Source organism: Saccopteryx leptura, chromosome 3 (assembly GCF_036850995.1).
Source record: "Saccopteryx leptura isolate mSacLep1 chromosome 3, mSacLep1_pri_phased_curated, whole genome shotgun sequence".
Lineage (NCBI taxonomy): Eukaryota > Metazoa > Chordata > Mammalia > Chiroptera > Emballonuridae > Saccopteryx > Saccopteryx leptura.
In genome coordinates, this window is record NC_089505.1 from 54367046 (window position 1) to 54386703 (window position 19658).

Sequence of the window (19658 nt, forward strand, 5' to 3'; positions counted from 1 at the left end):
GCACGGCCCCCAGGACCTGAGCAGCAGCCCTTGTTCCTAGGAAGTGCTCTGGTACAGTCAGGACACCCAGCTGTGGGCCCAACTCTATGTACTTACTGTCTGTGTGGTCATGGCCAAGCGCTCCTAACTGATGGCTATCAATATTAGAATCCCAGGCGGCCATTAACAAGTACTGACCCTGGGGCCCCACGTCTGACTAGCTGCATCTGACTACTGGGGTGGGAGCTGGCCTGGAAACGGTGTACCTGTGAGAACCACGGTTCAGATGTGTGCTTCCTGGACTTTTTTCTGTCAGTTGTCCCACTGACCACAAGATGGTGCCCTCTTTCTGCAAAATCTTTGATGTTCACCAAACAGGAAACAATCCATTTTCTCTATAATCCTGAAAGAATGGATTTGAATTTAATAATCTTCACAGCATCCCATTAATCCAGAATTTGGTACCTCTGGTGTCCAGTCATTTACTGAGCATTTTCCCTTCTGCTGGGAACCATCTTGGGTTGGGATATGTGGTTTACTCTTCTGCATTCCTAAGGGGCTATAATGCAAAGCATAGTAGATACTTATTATGGCTTTATCATTGTAATCATTAGTATCAATAACAACTAGTAATCATTTAATCCTTTATCATTTATTTTCAAAGTGTTTTTTACCAACTATCAGAATAACTCTATAAAAGACATCTATAGATGAGAAAAATGAGGCTCAGAGCACTAGTTCAAGGTCACAAAGCTAAAGATAGCAGAACAGGATCCTGTGCCCTTCCTACTGCGCTCGGATGAGGACAGCAGGCAGCAGCAGGGGGATCGGGATCTGAAAGTACAGCCCTGAGCGAGGAAACTCCTCAGGACAACATCTGGACGACTCCCAGCAAGCAAGAAACGACAGCTATCCTCCTTGGAGTTGCATGCTGTCAAAGACAATACTCGGTCAGCACACAGGTTTGACTGGGCTGAGTGGGAGCTGAGGTAACATATGTGAAGTTTCTAGTGCAAAGCTGTATAGAGTCAGCATTCACTCAACAAGAGGACAGATTTTCTTATTCTTAATTTCCTGTTCTAGGAAAATGAACTGCTATGCCAATGGGAAAAATGAATCTTAATTCTGCCTTAAGAAAATGGTCCGAAGACCTAAGTATACGATCTGAAACAATAAATTACATAAAAGAAAACATAGGTACTAAACTCATGGACCTTGGTACAGAACAATTTATGAATTTGACCTCAAAGGCAAGAAGTAAAGGCAAAAATAAATGAATGTGACTATATCAAACTAAAAAGCTTCTGCACAGCAAAGGAAACTGACAAAACAAATAGGAAACCAACTAAATGGGAGATGATATTTGCAAACAACAGCTCCGATAATGGGTTAATGTCCAAAATATATAAAGAATTCATAAGCTCAGCAACAAACAAGCCAACAATCCAATTTAAAAATGAGAAGAGGACCTGGACATTTCTCCCAAGAAGACATACAAATGGCCAGCAGATATATAAAAAGATGCTCATCTTCATTAGCTATTAGAGAAATGCAAATCAGAACTACAATGAGATACCACCTCACACCTGTTAGATTGGCTAATATCAACAAGACAGGTAATAGCAAGTGTTGGAGAGGCTGTGAAGAAAAAGGAACTCTCATTCACTGCTGGTGGGAATGCAAATTAGTACAACCATTATGGAAGACAGTATAGTGGTTCCTCAAAAAATTAAGAATAGAACTACCATATGACCTAGCAATACCTCTACTAGGTATTTACCCCCAAAACTCAAAAACATTGGTACATAAAGACACATGCACCACCATGTTTATTGCAGCATTATTCACAGTGGCCAAGACATGGAAACAACCAAAGTATCCTTCGATAGAGGATTGGATAAAGAAGATGTGATACACATATACAATGGAATACTACTCAGCCATAAAAACTGATGACATAGTGCCATTTATGACAACATGATGGACCTTGAGAATATCATACTGAATGAAATAAGTAAATGAGAAAAAGCTAAGCACTATATGATTTCACACATAGGTGGGATATAAAACTGAAACTCATGGACATAGATAACAGTGAAGTGGTTATGATGGGGAGGGACATGTGGGGGAGGGGTGGAGGGAGTAAAGAGAACAAATATAAGGTGATGTAAAATGATTTGACTTTGGGTGATGGGTGTACAATATAATCAACAGTTCAAATGCTATAGAAGTGTATACCTGAACCTATATACTCTTATTGATTAATGTCACCTGTAAATTTAATTTTCTAAAAAAAATTTAAAAAACAAAAACAAACAAAAAAAGAAAAAGGTTGTACACTCATCTCCTAAGAAAATCTTTCTCTATAGCAGCCAGTGATGTCTTATGAGGTCAGTGGAGCTGATCAAGATCACTTCCAGGCCTGCTGCCAGACACATTCTCACCATCCGATTAAAAAACTGGAAGAGGACCTGGGCAGACAGGACCCCCAAATTCCCTCTGGGTGCTTGATCTCAGATGAAGGGGCTGCAAGGGTAGCTTCAGGTTACTTGGAGTAGGGAGACTGACTGGTTTCAGACAGAAGCCAGTACATGGGAAGGTTAATAGATTCACATTTTGATCATTTTTCTGTTACAACCACTTTCTGTGCCTCAGCACACCCATCTGTAAAATGGAACAACAGCGCCTATCTCATAGGATTGCTGAGTACCAAAATAGTCTATTTATAAAGCACTTAGACCCATGCCCAACACACAGTAAGCATTATTTATTAAATAATATTAAATATATTTATTTATTTATTTTACAAGTTAAAATTTCTTTTTTTTTTTCAAAATTCCAAGTAATTTTAAAATTATGTTATGTGTACACTTGTTGGTATAGGTAGGACCTCAGGAGGATTAAAGTATTGCCTTATGACCATATTTGAAATCCCACTGAAAAGGCATAAATTTGATCAGACTGGTACTATATAGTCTTTAGGCCTTAGAACTGTTTTCCTTTTATTATTACTAATGGCAAATAAGCCTATTTACTGCCTAAAGAATTACAGGTATAATGCAGTGCTCAGATTGGTGGTTTCTTGTAAGTTTGGAAAACAGTGGTCATTTCAGAGGGCACCCTTGGCATTTTCCCAACTATAAAAGACTTCCGTGGTCTGAGTTTCTAGGTGAGTGTGTGTTCCACAGTGATACTCAGCTCAAACCTCCATCTTCAAGTATAAATTTAAAGCATTCACAAAAAGAGCATTTGCTCTGAGAAATTTCACAAAACCCTGGAGATAGACTGGAATGCCAGGACTCGGAAGAAAAGCACAAGAGTCGAGGATTGCTATACAATCCAGGGATTGTTTTCAGGCCTCGTCTTGGCATTAATTTTCTTTTAGTAGAGCTACCATATTGTTTCCTAGTAAGAGCTATTCAAGACTTCTGGGTTTTCTCTTGCAGGCTGTTTTGAGGAGGTGGGAATAAAGATGTATCATCTCTAGTACTGTGAGTATCTCTCCTCTTCCCTCCTGGTACCTAAGCCAATACATCAAGCCCCCCGCCTTCCTGCATAAACCCCACTTCCAGTTCAGGACAGCGCTGCCTCCACGGCCTATCCTACCAGGTCCAGGAGCCAGTGGGAGACGTAGGGGCTGGGACAGAAGCAGGGACATGATCCAGGTACTCAGGTGGAACCTGAACTACAGGTTTACTCTATAGAAACAAAATTTTAAAAAGAGTTTCAGTTCTTTGGCACCAAAATTACAGGGCGGCTGCCCTGAGAATACCTCAGGCTTCTGTGCATTGAACCAGGCTGCTAACTAACATCACGTTCATGTTTCTATGGAAAAATGAAATTCTGATTCCAAGTACCTGACATCCAATTACCTTTTACAACAGAACTTGAGTGGGGGACTAGTTAAACACACCCAACACACTCAGGGACAGTTCCTGCTTCCATCCATCAGGCCGTCCCTCTGTCTGTCCACCCACCGTCTTTCTATGAAGGCACAGCACAATTGCCATAGAAATATGAAAAACAAGCTGAAATTAAAATAATAAAGTAAAACATTTTATATTTATTGAGTTCAAAGTCTGTTGTAAAATTACCTTCACTGAGTTTTTAAAAAATCAATATTAAAAATGTCTCTCTCTCTTTTTTTTATAGAGGTGGGTGGTATAAAACATACAAGTTCTGTAAACTATGAATCCCAGGTCAAGCTACTTAACTTTTCCAAGCCTTGGTTTCCTTATATATAAAGAGAAATGATTATATTAACTTCTTAGGGTTAATTTTTTATCTGAGATCATGTAAATGTATAGCAATAAATTTGGCAATTATTCCCCATCCATTCTCCCTCTTAACCTCTTTTTGAACTGACTGTTTCAAGTCAATAAAAATATTTTTTTTAACCACATTTGAGTTTCCAAAGCTTTGATTTAAACTTTTCTCTATACTTGGGTACCCTATCTGCTTAACTTAGGTTAATGTCCAAAACAGACTAATGTGGCTAGATGATTAACTTATAAATAAGGTAGGTTCAAAGAGCTTACTTATGTTGATGATTGTACTCACTTAGGTGCACTGACTCACCTGTGCCTACCTCCAAAAAATATTTGATTTTCACAAGACTTTGTGAATTTCAGTTTTTTCTTTTCTCTTTTTTTCTTGAAGAGGGATTTGGACATTTATACCAGCCTCAACCAAGATTCTTTCTATAACCACAGTAAGCAAAGCAGGCAGATTATACTTGAATGAATCAATGAATGGCCTCAATGTGGGACAAACCGGGTTTTATTTAAATAGATTTGCCAAGTGTTCTTTCCTATTTACAGTCCAGTCCATCCCACGGCCAAAGCAGAGGTGAGTGTGGGAGTGCATTCTGCCACCAGAGCAACCACGTGTGAACTGTGGGAAGGAGCCCACTGGCCTCTGAGTCCTGCTGGCCTCACATGAGCAGGAGTCCCCTCTGCTGCTTGGAGTGTCCAGGACTCTGCCCCCCCCTCTCTCACCATCCCCATTCCTGGTAGCTGTCCTCTTACCAACTGTCAGAGTTGGGGATCTGCTTGTGAGTGAGAATTTGACACTTCCTTCTTATTCCATAGTGTCATAATCCTAATTTTTTCAGGCAACTCTGTGTCCATTGTAGATCACTTTCTGCTTGCCAACTTGACCTCAGGGAAAGAGAATATACTGTATGCTCTGTTGTAAGAAAACCCGAAGACCTGGGACACTGTTTTCTTTGCTTTGAATTGACATGCATGGTCCTTTCCTTCCTCTTGTGGAGGATGTGTTTCTATTGTGCGGCTAGCATTTACTGCGTGTGTGTACTCAAGGTTCATTCAGGTGGCTTAACATGAAGCCAAATGTCTGGTCCTGCATTAATATTCAGGAGTGATTTTATTTTTGTGGTGCAGAAATAAGGCCAAATAAATAGGCAAAAAGTAGACCTGTAGAAATGTCTTTAACTTACTAATCCACTACATCTTTGACAGCAATTTTAGATTAAAAATGGTGCAGAGGACAAAGTGCATAATTAACGATGAGAAAATGATTCCTTCAAGTCCCATAATAAAGAGTTCTCCTTGCAGCAATCATTTGTCCAGAGTTTTATTCATGGAAAAGCAATCGTTACTTCTGGCTTCTGTCCCCTTCATTCCAGTACTGTTCAGTCTGCATTTCTGTGAGCCGGGAAATTGTGCGCTGAAATGCAAAGATCTCCTCTTCTCCAGTAAACATGGCGAGACCTCCTGCTGAGTCCTGGTGACCAAAAGACAAAACAAAACAAAACAATATGCCAGCACCTTATTAAAACCACTACCAATAAAAATTTACAGAACTGAGTACAGGTTAAATTTTTTTTTCAGGTTTATGTGTTTGGATTATAAAATGTTCTATAAATTTATTTCATAGGCAATCTCTTAAATTAGATAAGAGAATCAACTAATTTAATCCAATAATCAATAAATAAAACAAATTACCAGGGAGAAAACAATTGGGAAAACAGAAGAATAATTAAAGCAAAAATGATATCCCAAAAGAAAAATATGAAAATTTTTGCTCAGTTAATTGCAAAAACCAAAGGAAGGATATTCTGGCTAAAAAAGGAATTTTTATCCAAAAGTACATGCCAGATATAAGTAACAGCAAAAAATACAGTAGTTCTGGCAAATTAGAAGTTGACACCCTCCTCCAAAGCTTGAGAGACAGCGCTACAGGAGGGGAAGCCGGAGGCCAAACCTCTGAGCCTCTTTCAAGCCGGATGGCTGAGAGGTGCCCGAGGACTGGGCCTGGGGCTCACTTTGGGAAGCGCTGAGCTGCTCCTGGTCTTAGATTGCTGGGACACCTGCTTCTCCCACCTAGGGTTAAGTTGGGGAGCGGTCTGTGAGGCCAGCAAGCAGCCTGGGACTGGTGATCCCAACATGGGCTCGCCACTAAGTAAGTGGATGTTGAATTTTTCTCTCTTCCTTCAAGGGTGTCTCTTTCAGAGAAAAGTTCTGGACTGCTAAGTCTATGTTCCTCCCTGACCCACTGTGAAGCTGCATGACTAAGGGGTTGCAGGCCCTGACTTCTCCATATACATCATAATTAGACCCAAGTGCTGGGCTTACTTTGCCTTATATCTGAACCCTAATCCTATGCAGGTGAGGGATGATTTAAAAGCCAATGATTTAAAGGACTTTATTTTGTCATAAGTAGAAATGATTATTAAGATTCCTTACATTCTAAGACCTTTTTTTTTGTTTCCACAAAAATATATTTAATAAGCTTGTTGTATAAAATCAAACATTTAATATTTCTAAGATTTTATCAACAATTCAAATTCACTACTATCTAACTGGGAATGCTCTGTAATTTGGAAGATTACCTAAACTAAAAATATATTCACATATTTACAACACATGTAAATATAACTGAAGAGCTACTTCAACCAATGCTGAAATTCATGAAATTCTAGAGATCTATATGCTAGAAATGCCGTAAATTCATCTGCAAATAAATGTACTAAGAGTTTGTCAGGGGACTTTAAGACCCAGTATTTTCTTTCCAATTTTTTTCCTTTTGATTTAATAGTTACTAAGACTTTAATTCACTATATTTAGTGATATTGAGAGTAAGTCTGATATACTGGCTTAACAAGAAAGCAGCGAATCAACAGTTAAATATATGCATTCCTTTAGACATGTATCAAACCAAAAACAATTAAGCTGGTTGATAATAAAACAAGATTGTGTTACTATCAACTACCTGGCTCAGTCCCAAATCGTCCATCAGTATTCTGCTTTGCTCCAACTCATTGTCATGATGTTGATGCAGAAATAAGCTTGATAAAGGAGTCCTTGCGGAGCAAATTATGCGCACCTGAAACAGAGGGAGATGGGTAGATGATGTTACTCCTCACGCTTCCCAAGTTGAAAGCAAGAACAAATCTCTCACAAAATAAAATTCTGTCTGTCATAACATGGAGCTTAGATTTTGCTTTTAAAATGTCCATATTTTTCTAATAATTTGTATCTATTTAAAGTAATATTTCTACACTGCATAGTACTTTTCAAAATATTTCCACACAGCTTATACCAACCCGTGAGGTAGGGAGCAAAGGTGTTATTGGGCAACTTCAGGCCTGGAGAGGTCTCAGCGCATGACGCCAGACCAGATCTTCTGGTTCAAAGGCCAGTGGCCTTTCCATTACCCCTGAGGTTGACATTCATAGCTGGCTGTTTGGAGCCCGTCTCTGTGTGCACCAAAGACACACCCAAGTGCACTGTACAGAGGTTAGTACTTTGCTGGACAGGTGGTTGCTAAGTTCAGTGTGTTGCTACTCTAATCAACATCCTGCCAAGACATTCTTCACAAAGACTAAATTTTATATTACTATTTCTTGATTACATAAGTGTTTGAGTGAGTGGTTGTATGTGATAATTGTATGTTGGAAAGAGATTATATATATCTTTATAAATTTTACGTCCACTACTTCAAATACAAAAAATCCTCTCCTTGGTGTTTAATAAAAGAGTCCTGAATTGGTTTTCAGGATTCATAGCTATCCTTTTAAAATCATTGTTTAAATAAATATGCCAATGCTTTAAAATAATGTATTGACATTTGGAACTAGTTTCTCCATATCCAAATGGCCTTTCACCTGCTTTTATAAATTTTTAATCACAAATGACATTTTTTTTTATTATTTAGATGAGAATACCCTATTTCACAAATTTTCATGAATACATTCTAGAAAAATGCCTGTTTAATGCTCCCAATTTCTGCAATAAGATAATTCTGACTACTCTAAATGTGTGGGTTAGTTAAGATAAATGTTTGGAGAGTCTGTCATGCTGCCAGATCAATCCTCTCTGGTTAAGAGGTGAAACAGTGGGGGTGAGATAGGGTTAGGGGGTGGGGACCAGAAGCATTCTTTAAGGTATTTATTTCTAGCTGAAAGATTAAAAAAAAAGAGTTTATCAATTTTACACTCTAAGAACCACCTACTAATAACTTTCCGCCACTGTTTCCTTAGCAACAGCCCTCTAAAGACAGAGCCACCTCCAGGCTCACTCCCTGGATTCCGGCCCCCAGGAGATTATTTCGGAGCGGAGGCTCTGGATGAGTGCCCTGGGACACCACTGACAATTGATGGGACGTGATCCCGCAGCTCTGGTTCGCAGCTTCAAGCCTCTCCGGACTCCCTGAGCACATGCACGCTGGCCCCACGGAAGCAGCCGCGGATCCTGCGTCAGGCGCTAAGGCCAGTCCCCTCCGCAGGCCCTGGAGCCACTGACGGCCTTCCTGCTCAGGCCCCTCACAGGGCCTTTGCTGCGAACTCCCCACCCTGCTAACCCTTTTCTTTTCACCTTGCGTTGAAGTTCACCCACCACTTCTCAGCATTTTAAGAAGCACTGAGGACCTTGTGAACATGCAGGTTCCTGGCCCCATCTTTATCCTCATTTGCCAGATGGGTGGGCTCCGGAATCTAGATCCTAAGTAGCCAAGGTGATTTGGTGGCAGGTGGTCCTTAGCAGGATTTCCCTGTGTCCACCCCTCCCATGTGAGGATCAGATTAGTCTCCCTCCAGACTCTCATGGCACAGTATTTCCAAGCAATCATCCCACAGTGGTGACTTCGCATTTAGTTCTGTGAACATTTGATTAATGCTTCTCTGACACTAAACTATAAACTCCATGAAGGCAGGCACCACATCTGGCTTTGCTGGTCATTGAACTTCTAGCACTCAGCACTGTGCTTGGCTTGATAAAGGTGGTTGAAAGAATGAAGAAATGGCCTGATCTGTGGTGGTGCAGTGGATTAAGCGTCAACCTGGAATGCTGAGGTTACTGGTTCGAAACCCTGGGCTTGCCTGGTCAGGGCACATACGGCAGTTGACGCTTCCTGCTCCTCCCCCCTTCTTTCTCTGTCTCTCCCCCCTGCCCTGCCTCTCTAAAGTGAATAAATAACATTTTAAAAATAATAATAAATAAATAAAACATTAAAGTCTCACTTCTCCCTCCCAGAAGATTCTGGCATTTTCCTCCTCCCACCAAAGTCCCTTCAATTTTAAAATCACTGTCCTATCTATTTCTGTATAAGAAACAAGGAGCAAAATTGTATCTAATAGTAAAATAATATTCACATTAACTCTAATTTCAAGTTGTACTAATACTCCTACTGTAAATACACATTTACAGATATATACTAATCATAGCATTCACTTCACTGAAAGCTTACTACACCCCACAGGATGTTCTATGTTCTAAGTGGTTTACATGTTCATTTAATTCTCACAATAGCCATACAGGATAAGCACCATTGTTATTGGCTTTTCCTACAGTAGACAATTGAATTTCAAGATGTTAAGCTGGTCCTCAAGGTAGACAGTCTGGCCCATGGCCCACTCCTTAACCACTAGGCTACACTGCCTCTGATGAATGGACAATGGCTCGGCAGTTCGTGCTAAAACATATGGCTGAGAAATACAACTATAAGATGGCACAATGCTAGTTACTAGAGTTTCTGGGTCACAGAGAGACAGAGAGCCCAAACTGAGGCATTTCTTTGTATACTCATTCACTTGTTCATTCATTATTTTATCGGTACAATCATTTATTCATGCAAAAAATATTTATTGAGCACTCAGTCTAGGAAAGACATTGTGTGTACATCATCGCAGACAGAGCACATGCTATATCTAGTTGAACGATGCAATCATTAATATAGCAGAAGGTCTCATGACCTGAGTTTTACACTACTAGTAATACAGTTACTACCAGTACTTACACAGCACTCAGCTTGTGCCAAACATTCTTTTAAATGCTCTACATAGATTAGATTATTTTGCCTTCACAATTCTCTGAAGTAAAAAATATTATTATCCTGATTTACAAATGAGGAAACTGAGGCACAGACAACTAAGTGATAGACCAGGATTCCAGTCCAGGTAATCTGGCTGCACAGTCCAAAATGTTCAGTTGTGAGAAAATGAACATTATGTCCTTACCTTGAAATCATAAAAGTTGTCAATGAGAGTTATAAATCTTCGTGCTTGTGTCCTTTTCGCCAGTGTAAACTGTGGAATGTTTCGCAAAAATACCGTATCAAAGTTCTTTGATAGTTCCAAATAGTCACTGGCTCCAAGTGGCTGTAATTAGAATGAAATAAAGCATAGAAAATTAAAATAGATCAATCTGGTTGCCCTTGGATTAATTTCATTTGAAAACACCTCTTTTTGTTGTCATGATGTGACCCAGGTGGTAGCTTTGGAGTAGTTTGACCAAATGGGAAAGTGTTTCCAGAATAGGCTAAGGGTTGTGTATACTAACCTATAATCATGATGTCAAATGGGCGAGAAAGAATACAAGAGTATGGGAGGAAGTGAAAGAATCTCTCTAGCCACCTCAGTTGGCAACTTGTAGGCCTCCATCCTAAATCCAGTCTTCACTCTTTTTATTTATAAGCAGAACTTTAAAAAGGTCCTAATAAATCCTTCCTAGGATTCAACCACAAACTGCCCCTGTTGTTAAATGGAGCTGTCTTATAATGACATGCAGAATACTAAACCAACCATTTTAAAATAATGGCAATGCTTCAGTATGAATCTCAGAAAATATTTTCCATGTAAGCTGAGGTACAATTATTCAGGTGTAAGGTAGAACCCAGTGCTCGTAGCCTCTATAGGAGAGAGCGGGCGTTTTAATGACAGGAGTAGACTGAGACTTCAGCATAATTTGGCACAGCATGCAGCCTCTTGATTTGAATGGGTCCCAGAGCTCAAGGTCCACAGAATAGTTCACTAAGTTGCCAGATATTAAGTGCTTGTTCCTGAAACATGAATTTAACTCATAAAAATTATGAAACTACATGCAAATGCACACTGGGATTAGAAATATTACCTCCCCCTCATTTTAAGTTGTGTGTGGATGACTAGACTTGTGAGCAGAAACCATGGACAGGGCTCAGGGCTGTGTTTCTGGCCCCACTGGTGTGTGGAGTGGACCAGAGATTGTGGCCCCTCAGAAAGCTCTGGGACCACCATGACCCATTCCTGGTCCTCGAACACAGGCACTAAGCCGCCTCGATTTCTGGCAGAATCATCAATGCTCTCCTTGTCCAGAAATGTCCCCCTCAGTTGGGGAGTCAGTTGTGTTACAACTTTTTCCAGAAATGCAGACAGGGCTCTGTTCCTGGGAGAATTTGGGAACTGTGAGGAGGGGGAGAGTAACCCCCACCTGAGAGCCTGTTCACTTCAGCCCACCACTATCTTAACAACCAGGTGAGAACAGTTGCGCTCAGGAAGAAAGACTTCTCATGGAAGTCTGGGAGGAAAGAGTCAAGTTGGGAGTTGAGTTCTGAAGAAGTGGTTCCCTCAGGAGAGCAGTTCTAAGGAGGAAGTAGCAATTTGGAGACCTATGGCAAAGGGGCAGAAAACCAGAGAGAGAGCACACAGAACAGCCCGACTCCTTTGGAAGGCTGCTTAGAAACTGTCCCCCATCTCCACTCACCAACCAGGAAACACATGGGAAATGCCTTCCCATTTCCCTCTCTTCCTAGAGAATGTTTACCTCCAGACCCAGTGCCTGAACTTACTGAGGCCCTGCTCACCTTAGCCACAGAGGCACAGGGTATGTGTGTGTGTGTGTGTGTGTGTGTGTGTGTGTGTGTGTGTGTGTGTGTGTGTGTGTGTGTTTGGGGTAACCTTGACTCTCTTACAAGGAAACCATGCCATCAAACCCTACATGGACCAGGAGCATGTGTTAACAGAGTGGCTAGGAACAAGGGCTCTAGGCTGCCTGGATCTGAATCCTTAGTTTGTTTATAAGCTAGGTCAGCAAACTCATTAGTCAGCAGAGCCAAATATCAACAGTACAACAATTGAAATTTCTTTTGAGAGCCAAATTTTTAAAACTTAAACTATATAGGTAGGTACATTCCTTATCGAGGTAGCGCCCGCATGTTGTATTTTATGGAAGAGCCACACTCAAGGGGCCAAAGAGCCACATGTGGCTTCGTGAGCTGCAGTTTGCCAAACAGGCAAAATGAAATTATTTCTTGGCAAGTTATGGAATCTTTCTGTTCCTTAGTTTTCCCATCTGCAGTATGGGAATTTGATTCCTATCTCACAGGATTGGGAGGATTAAACAAAATTATATGCAAAGCATTTAGCACAGTGCCTGGGACATACATGAGCAATCAAACCATTCAGGCTGTTGTTTTTAAGTTTTATTATTTTGAGCTTAAATAATTAGGTGCAGTAGAAATGGGCAGAGGATATAAAAAAGTGTCATTTGCAACAGGACCAGTTAGTTCTGCTCCATCACCCTAAAACCTCAATCAGCCTTGTGCATTTCCCTGTCCTCAGCGTCACAGCAAGAACCAGATGAGACTGTGGAATCCCTGTGTAATGAAAACTATTCCCAAAAGGGGGAGGGAGAAGGCAAGATGCAGTGTTTTCATGAAAAAAATATATATAACTCATACAATAAAAGTCATGCTCTGAAGGTGACACACACTACTTTTTTTTGAAATGAGTTAGAATTTAGTGTCTCATCTTTTGTAAATAAAAAAGTATAGGTAAAAAATGTAAAACCTCATCTTCAGTATGTACTTATGTATAATTAAGCTCCCTCTTTATACGTGGATGAGATTTCTGTCAGTGTAACCACATGCCTGAGGAAAATCATCATCACGAGTGCCCTGAAGTGCCGAGGGCAACAGAAATCAGAATTTTGCCCACTCAGCTATTTTTACAAATTATATACCTTTGTCAGTGGGTTCTGCATTTGCCATTATATTAGCAAATATCCTTTTTGTTCATAACCCTAAAACAATTATGTACTCATTCACAAAAAGAAAACTAAGCTTAATATAACTGTATTTCCCCATGTACAAAGTGCATCTTAATTTGGGGGCCTGAAATTTGAAAAAAAAATGTATTCCTAAAGTTATTGAACTCAAGTTTTATTCATCATAAAATTTATACAACTCCTCATCACTGTCAAAACTCCCATCCATTAGCTTGTCCTCATCTGTATCTGATGACAAATCAGTCTTCATATATTGCCTCGTCCTCAGTTCCATTTGTGGCATTTGAAATGCTACAACCACTGTATAAGACGCACCCAGTTTTTAGACCCAAAATTTTTCAAAAAAAGGGTGCATCTTATATGTGGGGAAATACAGTTTATCTATTTCCTTCAAAAACAATAGTAATTGTGGAGAATGGGAATTTAGTGTGAAATGGAGAGAGAGCTTTAGTTTGGGGTGATGAACAAGTTCTAGAGATGGAGAGTAATGATGGTTGCACAATAATGTGAATGCCCTTGAAGTATACACTTAGAAATAATGAAAATGGTAAATTTTATGTTATGTTACTACAATAAAAAAAATAGCCATTAAAACAAGAAGAGGTTGCAAAAGGAACTGACAACAAAACAAATAGGCAGCCGACTAAATGGAAGATGATATTTTCTTTTTTAATTTTTTTTTTTTATTCATTTTTAGAGAGGAGAGAGAAAGGGAGAGAAAGAGACAGAGAGGGAGAGAGAGGGGAGAGAGAGAGAGAGTAGGTGGGGAGGAGCTGGAAGCATCAACTCCCATATGTGCCTTGACCAGGCAAGCCAAGGGTTTCGAACCAGCGACCTCAGCATTTCCAGGTCTACGCTTTATCCACTGCACCACCACAGGTCAGGCCAAGATGATATTTTCAAACGACAGTTCTGATAAGAGATTAATATCCAAAATACATAAAGATCTCACAAAGCTCAGCAACAAACAAGCCATAATCCAATAAAAAAGGGGGGAGAGGTCCTGAATAAACACTTCTCCCAAGAGGACATACAAACAGCCAACAGATATATGAAAAGATGTTCATCTTCACTAGCTATTCAAGAAATCAAATCAAAGCTACAATGAGATACCACCTCACACCTGTTAGATTGGCTATTATCAATAAGACAGGTAATAACAAGTGTTGGAGAGGCTGTGGAGAAAAAGGAACCCTCATTCACTGTTGGTGGGAATACAACCATTATGGAAGACAGTATGGTGGTTCCTCAAAAAATTGGGAATAGCACTATCATAGGATCCAGCAATCCCTCTACTAGGTACCTATCCCCCAAACTCAAAAACATTGGTACATAAAGACACATGCACCACCATGTTCATCGCAGCATTATTCACAGTAGCCAAGACATGGAAACAACTGAAGTATCCTTCAATAGAGGATTGGATAAAGAATATGTGGTACATATATACAATGGAATACCACTCAGCCATAAGAAATGACGACATAGTGCCATTTACAACAACATGGATGGACCCTGAGAATATTATGCTGAATGAAATAAATAAATCAGATAAAGCTAAGAACTATATAATTTCACACATAGGATATATGTGTGATATAAAACTGTCATGGACATAGACAAAAGGTAAGTGGTTACCCGGGGTGGGAGATATAGGGGAGGGGGATGAGGAAGGGGGTGGAGGGAAGGGTATAAAGAGGGACAAACATAAGGTGACAGAAAGTGATTTGACTTTGGGTGATGGGTATACACCATAATCAACAATTCAAATGCTATAGAAATGTTCACTTGAAACCTATGTACTCTTCTTATTGGTCAATAATGTCACCCTGCTAAATTTAATTTTTTAATAAAACAACAACAAAAACAAACAAAAAAAATAAGAAAATGTTATTAACTGCCAAAGGATTCACAATTGGGGCCATGAAGAGTGAGCAATACTATTTTTTTCTCTGAAAACATAAGAAGAATGAAGTGTTTTAATCAAGGAAATCTTTTCCCAAAAGAAATCAGCTCCACTAGGATCAAGATTACTTTTAAATACAAAAAAGACATTTTTAGTAGATATTTAGAGAGTGTGTTTTCTTATCCTAGCTTCTATGTTGAAGAAGGGACATTTCAACAAACTTTCAGGATCAGATTTGGTGACAGATGGGGATTTCTTAACCAGAAATGCTTTTTTTCATTAAGTTAAATAGTTGTGGGCAAAAATACAGCAGAGGCTTTGGTCTGTCAATCCCGGTCATGTGACCCTAAGTAAGTCTCTCTGAACTCCTGTGTCCCCCATCACAGGACCTGCCTCACAGGTTTCTCCTAAAGATTCAATGTATTGACTGCATGCAAAATCTTACAACTGTGGCTGCTACAGAGTAAGTGCTCAAAACGTTAGTTGTTCGTTTCCAGAGTTCATGGGAGGAGTAGCTGAAACGATCTACGCATATACACTATTTGGCATACAACAGACAAATAGTAGCTACTCTGTTATTAACTATTAAATAACCTTTTCCTCAGCTCAGGAAGCGAAGCAGGCTAAATAAGAAATTAGTTCAATTTATTTCACCCGCCTCTGCCTTTCCACTCAGGAGGCGAAAGCTGCTCCCTCATCCTTCCTGCTGTCCGTGCAATCCACCAAACTGTCTGCCCTCCTGGCACCTTCACCTCCCATGAAGTCCTATATAGATGACAAAGACAGCTTCTGCCACAGGCCCGCTCCTTTCCACAGGTCTTTTGGTAATACCATCCTCACCCCTTGGAGGGGAAAGCCCGAGGCCCCCACAATTACCAGCTCCTACACCAGGACATGAAACACCGAAAGTTGTTAATATCCACTGAATGAATTAGTGAGTCATTGTATGAATAAAACACAACATAGCCTGGGGAGTAGGCCTACTCCTTCTTTTAAACACGTTTGTCTCAAAAATATTTGAAACTTCTACCAAAAAAAAAAAAAAACCCACATCCTTTCTGAGGGCTCAAATTCCCCACTCCCAAGGCAAGCCTAACATATATAAAGGAAAAAGACTAGAAAGATATGGACCAAAATGTCAATAGTGGTTATCTTTGAGTGGTGGAATAAGAGATGAATTTTGTTTCTTGGTTATATTTTTTTGATCCTCCTCCCACCCCCAGTGAACTTGTGTTACTTCTAAACAGCAAATACGATAATGCTTTTTCTGGAAGTCATTTTTATAATGGGCATCTTATTATTTATGTCTCATGTGTGTGAGATCATAATATTAGTTTTGACATAGACCATTTTTCTTTCTTGCTTTTTTTGTGTGACAGAGACAGAGAGAGGGACAGACAGACAGGAAGGGAGAGAGATGAGAAGCATCAATTCTTTGTTACGGCTCCTTAGAAGTTGTTCACTGATTGCTTTCTCATATGTGCTTTCACCCGGGGGCTACAGCAGAGCGAGTGACCCCTTGCTCAAGCCAGTGACCTTGGACTCAAGCCAGCAACGCATGTCTATGATCTCATGCTCAAGCCAGTGACCCCTTGCTCAAGCTGGTGAGCCCTCACTCAAGCCGGTGACCTCGGGTTTTCAAACCTGGGTCCTTTGCGTCCCAGGTCGACACTCTATCCACTGCGCTACCCCCCTGATCAGGCTCCTGTTTTCTTATTCTACAGAAGTAGAATTTTTTTCAGGGACATTTAAAAAGGAAAATGTAAGCTGGACACATTTTCTCCTTTAAAGTTTGGCACAAGAATAAAGGCTTTATTTGGGATGAAATCTGACTTTAGTTATATAGTTGCAGCCAACTAATGATTCTTCACACTAGGGTGACAAGAGAGAGGGAAGGGAAGAGTGAAATCAGCATCCCCAAATAGTTCGTGTTTAGTCCACAGAGCCAAGCACCAGAGCTCCTAAAGCCTACATAATGTCAAAGTGCACATCACACCCCAGGCTGACACGCTCCCATTTCTATGTCTTAATTTGAGCAATTTTTCTCCATGTAAGCTTGATTAGTGTGTTGTCAGTGCTCCTTTTCCCCACAAATGTTAGCCAGTATCCTGTACTAGCAGGTACACTGCTCTGCTCTATTCTCACTCTCTTCTCCTTCTGCTCCTCTAAGCGAACTGAGGCTAAACTCATATTCTTCATTTCTTTCACTCTTTCTTTTATATTTTCCTTTTTATGTTCTCACTTCCTATGGTCCATTTTGGCTAGTTCCCTCTGACCTATGCTTCTGAGTCCATTACATTACCCTTTAGATATGCTTTATTTGCTCTTAAATTAATCCACTGAGTTCTAAATTTTGGTTATTGTACTTTACAATTCTAGAATTTCTATTGGTTCTTTTTCAATGCTAATATAGCTCTTTTTATAGTCTCTAGATCCATCCATACACTAAAATTTATAAGCCAAGCATTTAAATACCTCTTTCAAAATGTAAGCTTAGTTGTTTAAAATATGAACTCATTTCAATATCTGGAGTTCATAAATTTATTGTTTGTTGTTTTTTCTTGTTCTCATTCAGTATTGTTTCTTCTCATACATTTGGCTATCTTGGTGTTTAGATTTTATCTTTGAAAAAAGATACTTGTAGAAAAAGAATCCAATTTCAAGGTCTGAAGTATTCTGAGCTACTTGAATCACACAAAGTGTGACTTAAGTTTGCAAGAGAGCTGGTTTAATTCTGGTTCACACTTATTCCTAGACTGCAGTCCTTCAGGGCTCCATCCAAAGTCAGAAGTAATTTACTAGATTCCCATCCCTGGCTGGCCCCCTGGTCTCTGACTTTTGTTCCACTAACCCAGTGAGAATACCAAAAGTAAGCTCAGTTCAGCCCAGCTCATTGTTTTAAGGGAGGTTGCTAGTGCTTACAATATCTATGTTCCCTCTTCTTCCTGGACACACAGCTAGACTACATTCCCCAGTCTCTCCTGCTCTTAGGTGTGGTCATGTGATCAAGTTCAGGCAAGTTGACTCTGAGATAAAGTGATACGCATCGCTGCTAGATATGGCCCACAAAAATGTCTCACACAGAATCCCCACTTCCTTTATCTATCTGCTGGCAGGACAAAGAGGGCTCTGAGGACTTATAGGAGCATGGAGGCACAAGAGGGTGAAGCCTGGATCCATAAAGGACCAGATAGAGCACAATTTCCTGCCAACCTGCCCTGGATGGTGACATAAGCAAGAAAAACAAGTGTAGTTGTTAAACCTCTGAGATTTGTTGTTTTTTTTTTAATTTATTTATTCATTTTAGAAAGGAGATAGAGAGACAGACAGAAAGGAGAAGCAGGAAGCATCAACTCCTGTATGTGCCTTGACCAGGCAAGCCCAGGGTTTTGAACCGGCGACCTTAGTGTTTCTAGGTCGACACTTTATCCACTGCGCCACCACAGGTCAGGCCCTCTGAGATTTGTTTGGTTGTTGTTTGTTTCAGCAGTTAGTCTATCCTAAATCTTATTTCATCCGTCTGCCTTTAGTGTCCTAACTAGAAGTTCTGTACAAATTACAAAGAGTCTACCAATCCCAGAAGTGGAAGACTTCCTAACACTTCCTTATTCACAAAAGATGGTGACTATCAAAACTTTCTCTTCAAATTTTCTTCAGATTATCATTAATCATTTTACTCAGTAACTGCATTTAGCCATTTCTAGCATCAAGCCTGATTTTTAAAAAGTTATGTCTATGGAAGCAAGTTTCTCATTATGAATTTGAGAAGATTTGAAAGTTTTGTTCAAATTTAATATTTGTTGTATTTTAAAGTATTTTTGTAAATTTATTTTTCTCATGGTTATATAATATACAAAAATATAATAAATATTTTCACCAAACCACATACAGATGCTACCAAATCATCTCATATAGCCCTGTGTGCCACACAAGTGGTATCATTTTTGATGTGTGACAACCTGATCACTCACTATGACTGATAAATTGATACTAATCTTGCCATAGAACTACTCACCCCATCTTTCCCTAGCATTTTGTATTTAAAGGTGTTTGGAGCATTCACATGCATTCACTAGAAAAATAATCTAGAAAATTATGATAATTTTATTTTATTTTTGATTTATTATGTCCTTTATTCTTCTCTGCATTAATTCTACTAGCTGAGTCCATAAAAATTAATAACATTACCAACAGATAAATGACATGAATATGTTCATCCTACAAGAGATGACACAGATTATAGGCAATTTTTTTTTTAATTTAGACAATTAAATTTAACAGGGTGATATTGGTCAACCAGAGTACATAGATTTAGAGAAAACATCTCCACATCATTTGGACAGTTGATTATGCTGTATACCCATCACTTAAAGTCAAATCATCCTCTGTCACCCTATATTCTGTTTCTCTTTAGCCCCTCCCCCTAACCCTCTCCCTGGTAATCACTGCACTTTTATTTCTGTCCATGAGTCTCAATTTTGTGTCCCACCTAT

The 19658-nt window shown here is 39.7% G+C and overlaps 1 protein-coding gene across 3 annotated transcripts in view; it reads right to left on the reverse strand.

Moving 5' to 3' along the window:
- Positions 1-4740: 4740 nt before the first annotated feature.
- AFG1L (AFG1 like ATPase) overlaps positions 4741-19658 on the reverse strand; it is a 244364-nt gene continuing 229446 nt past the window's right edge. For all 3 annotated transcript variants that reach the window (XM_066373529.1, XM_066373528.1, XM_066373527.1), the window contains exons 11-13: positions 10457-10597; positions 7213-7326; positions 4741-5724 (exon numbers count right to left, since the gene is read on the reverse strand). In XM_066373529.1, coding sequence (XP_066229626.1) covers positions 5596-5724; positions 7213-7326; positions 10457-10597 — 384 coding nt within the window. In that variant the 3' untranslated portion in view covers positions 4741-5595. The remainder of the gene's footprint in view (positions 5725-7212; positions 7327-10456; positions 10598-19658) is intronic.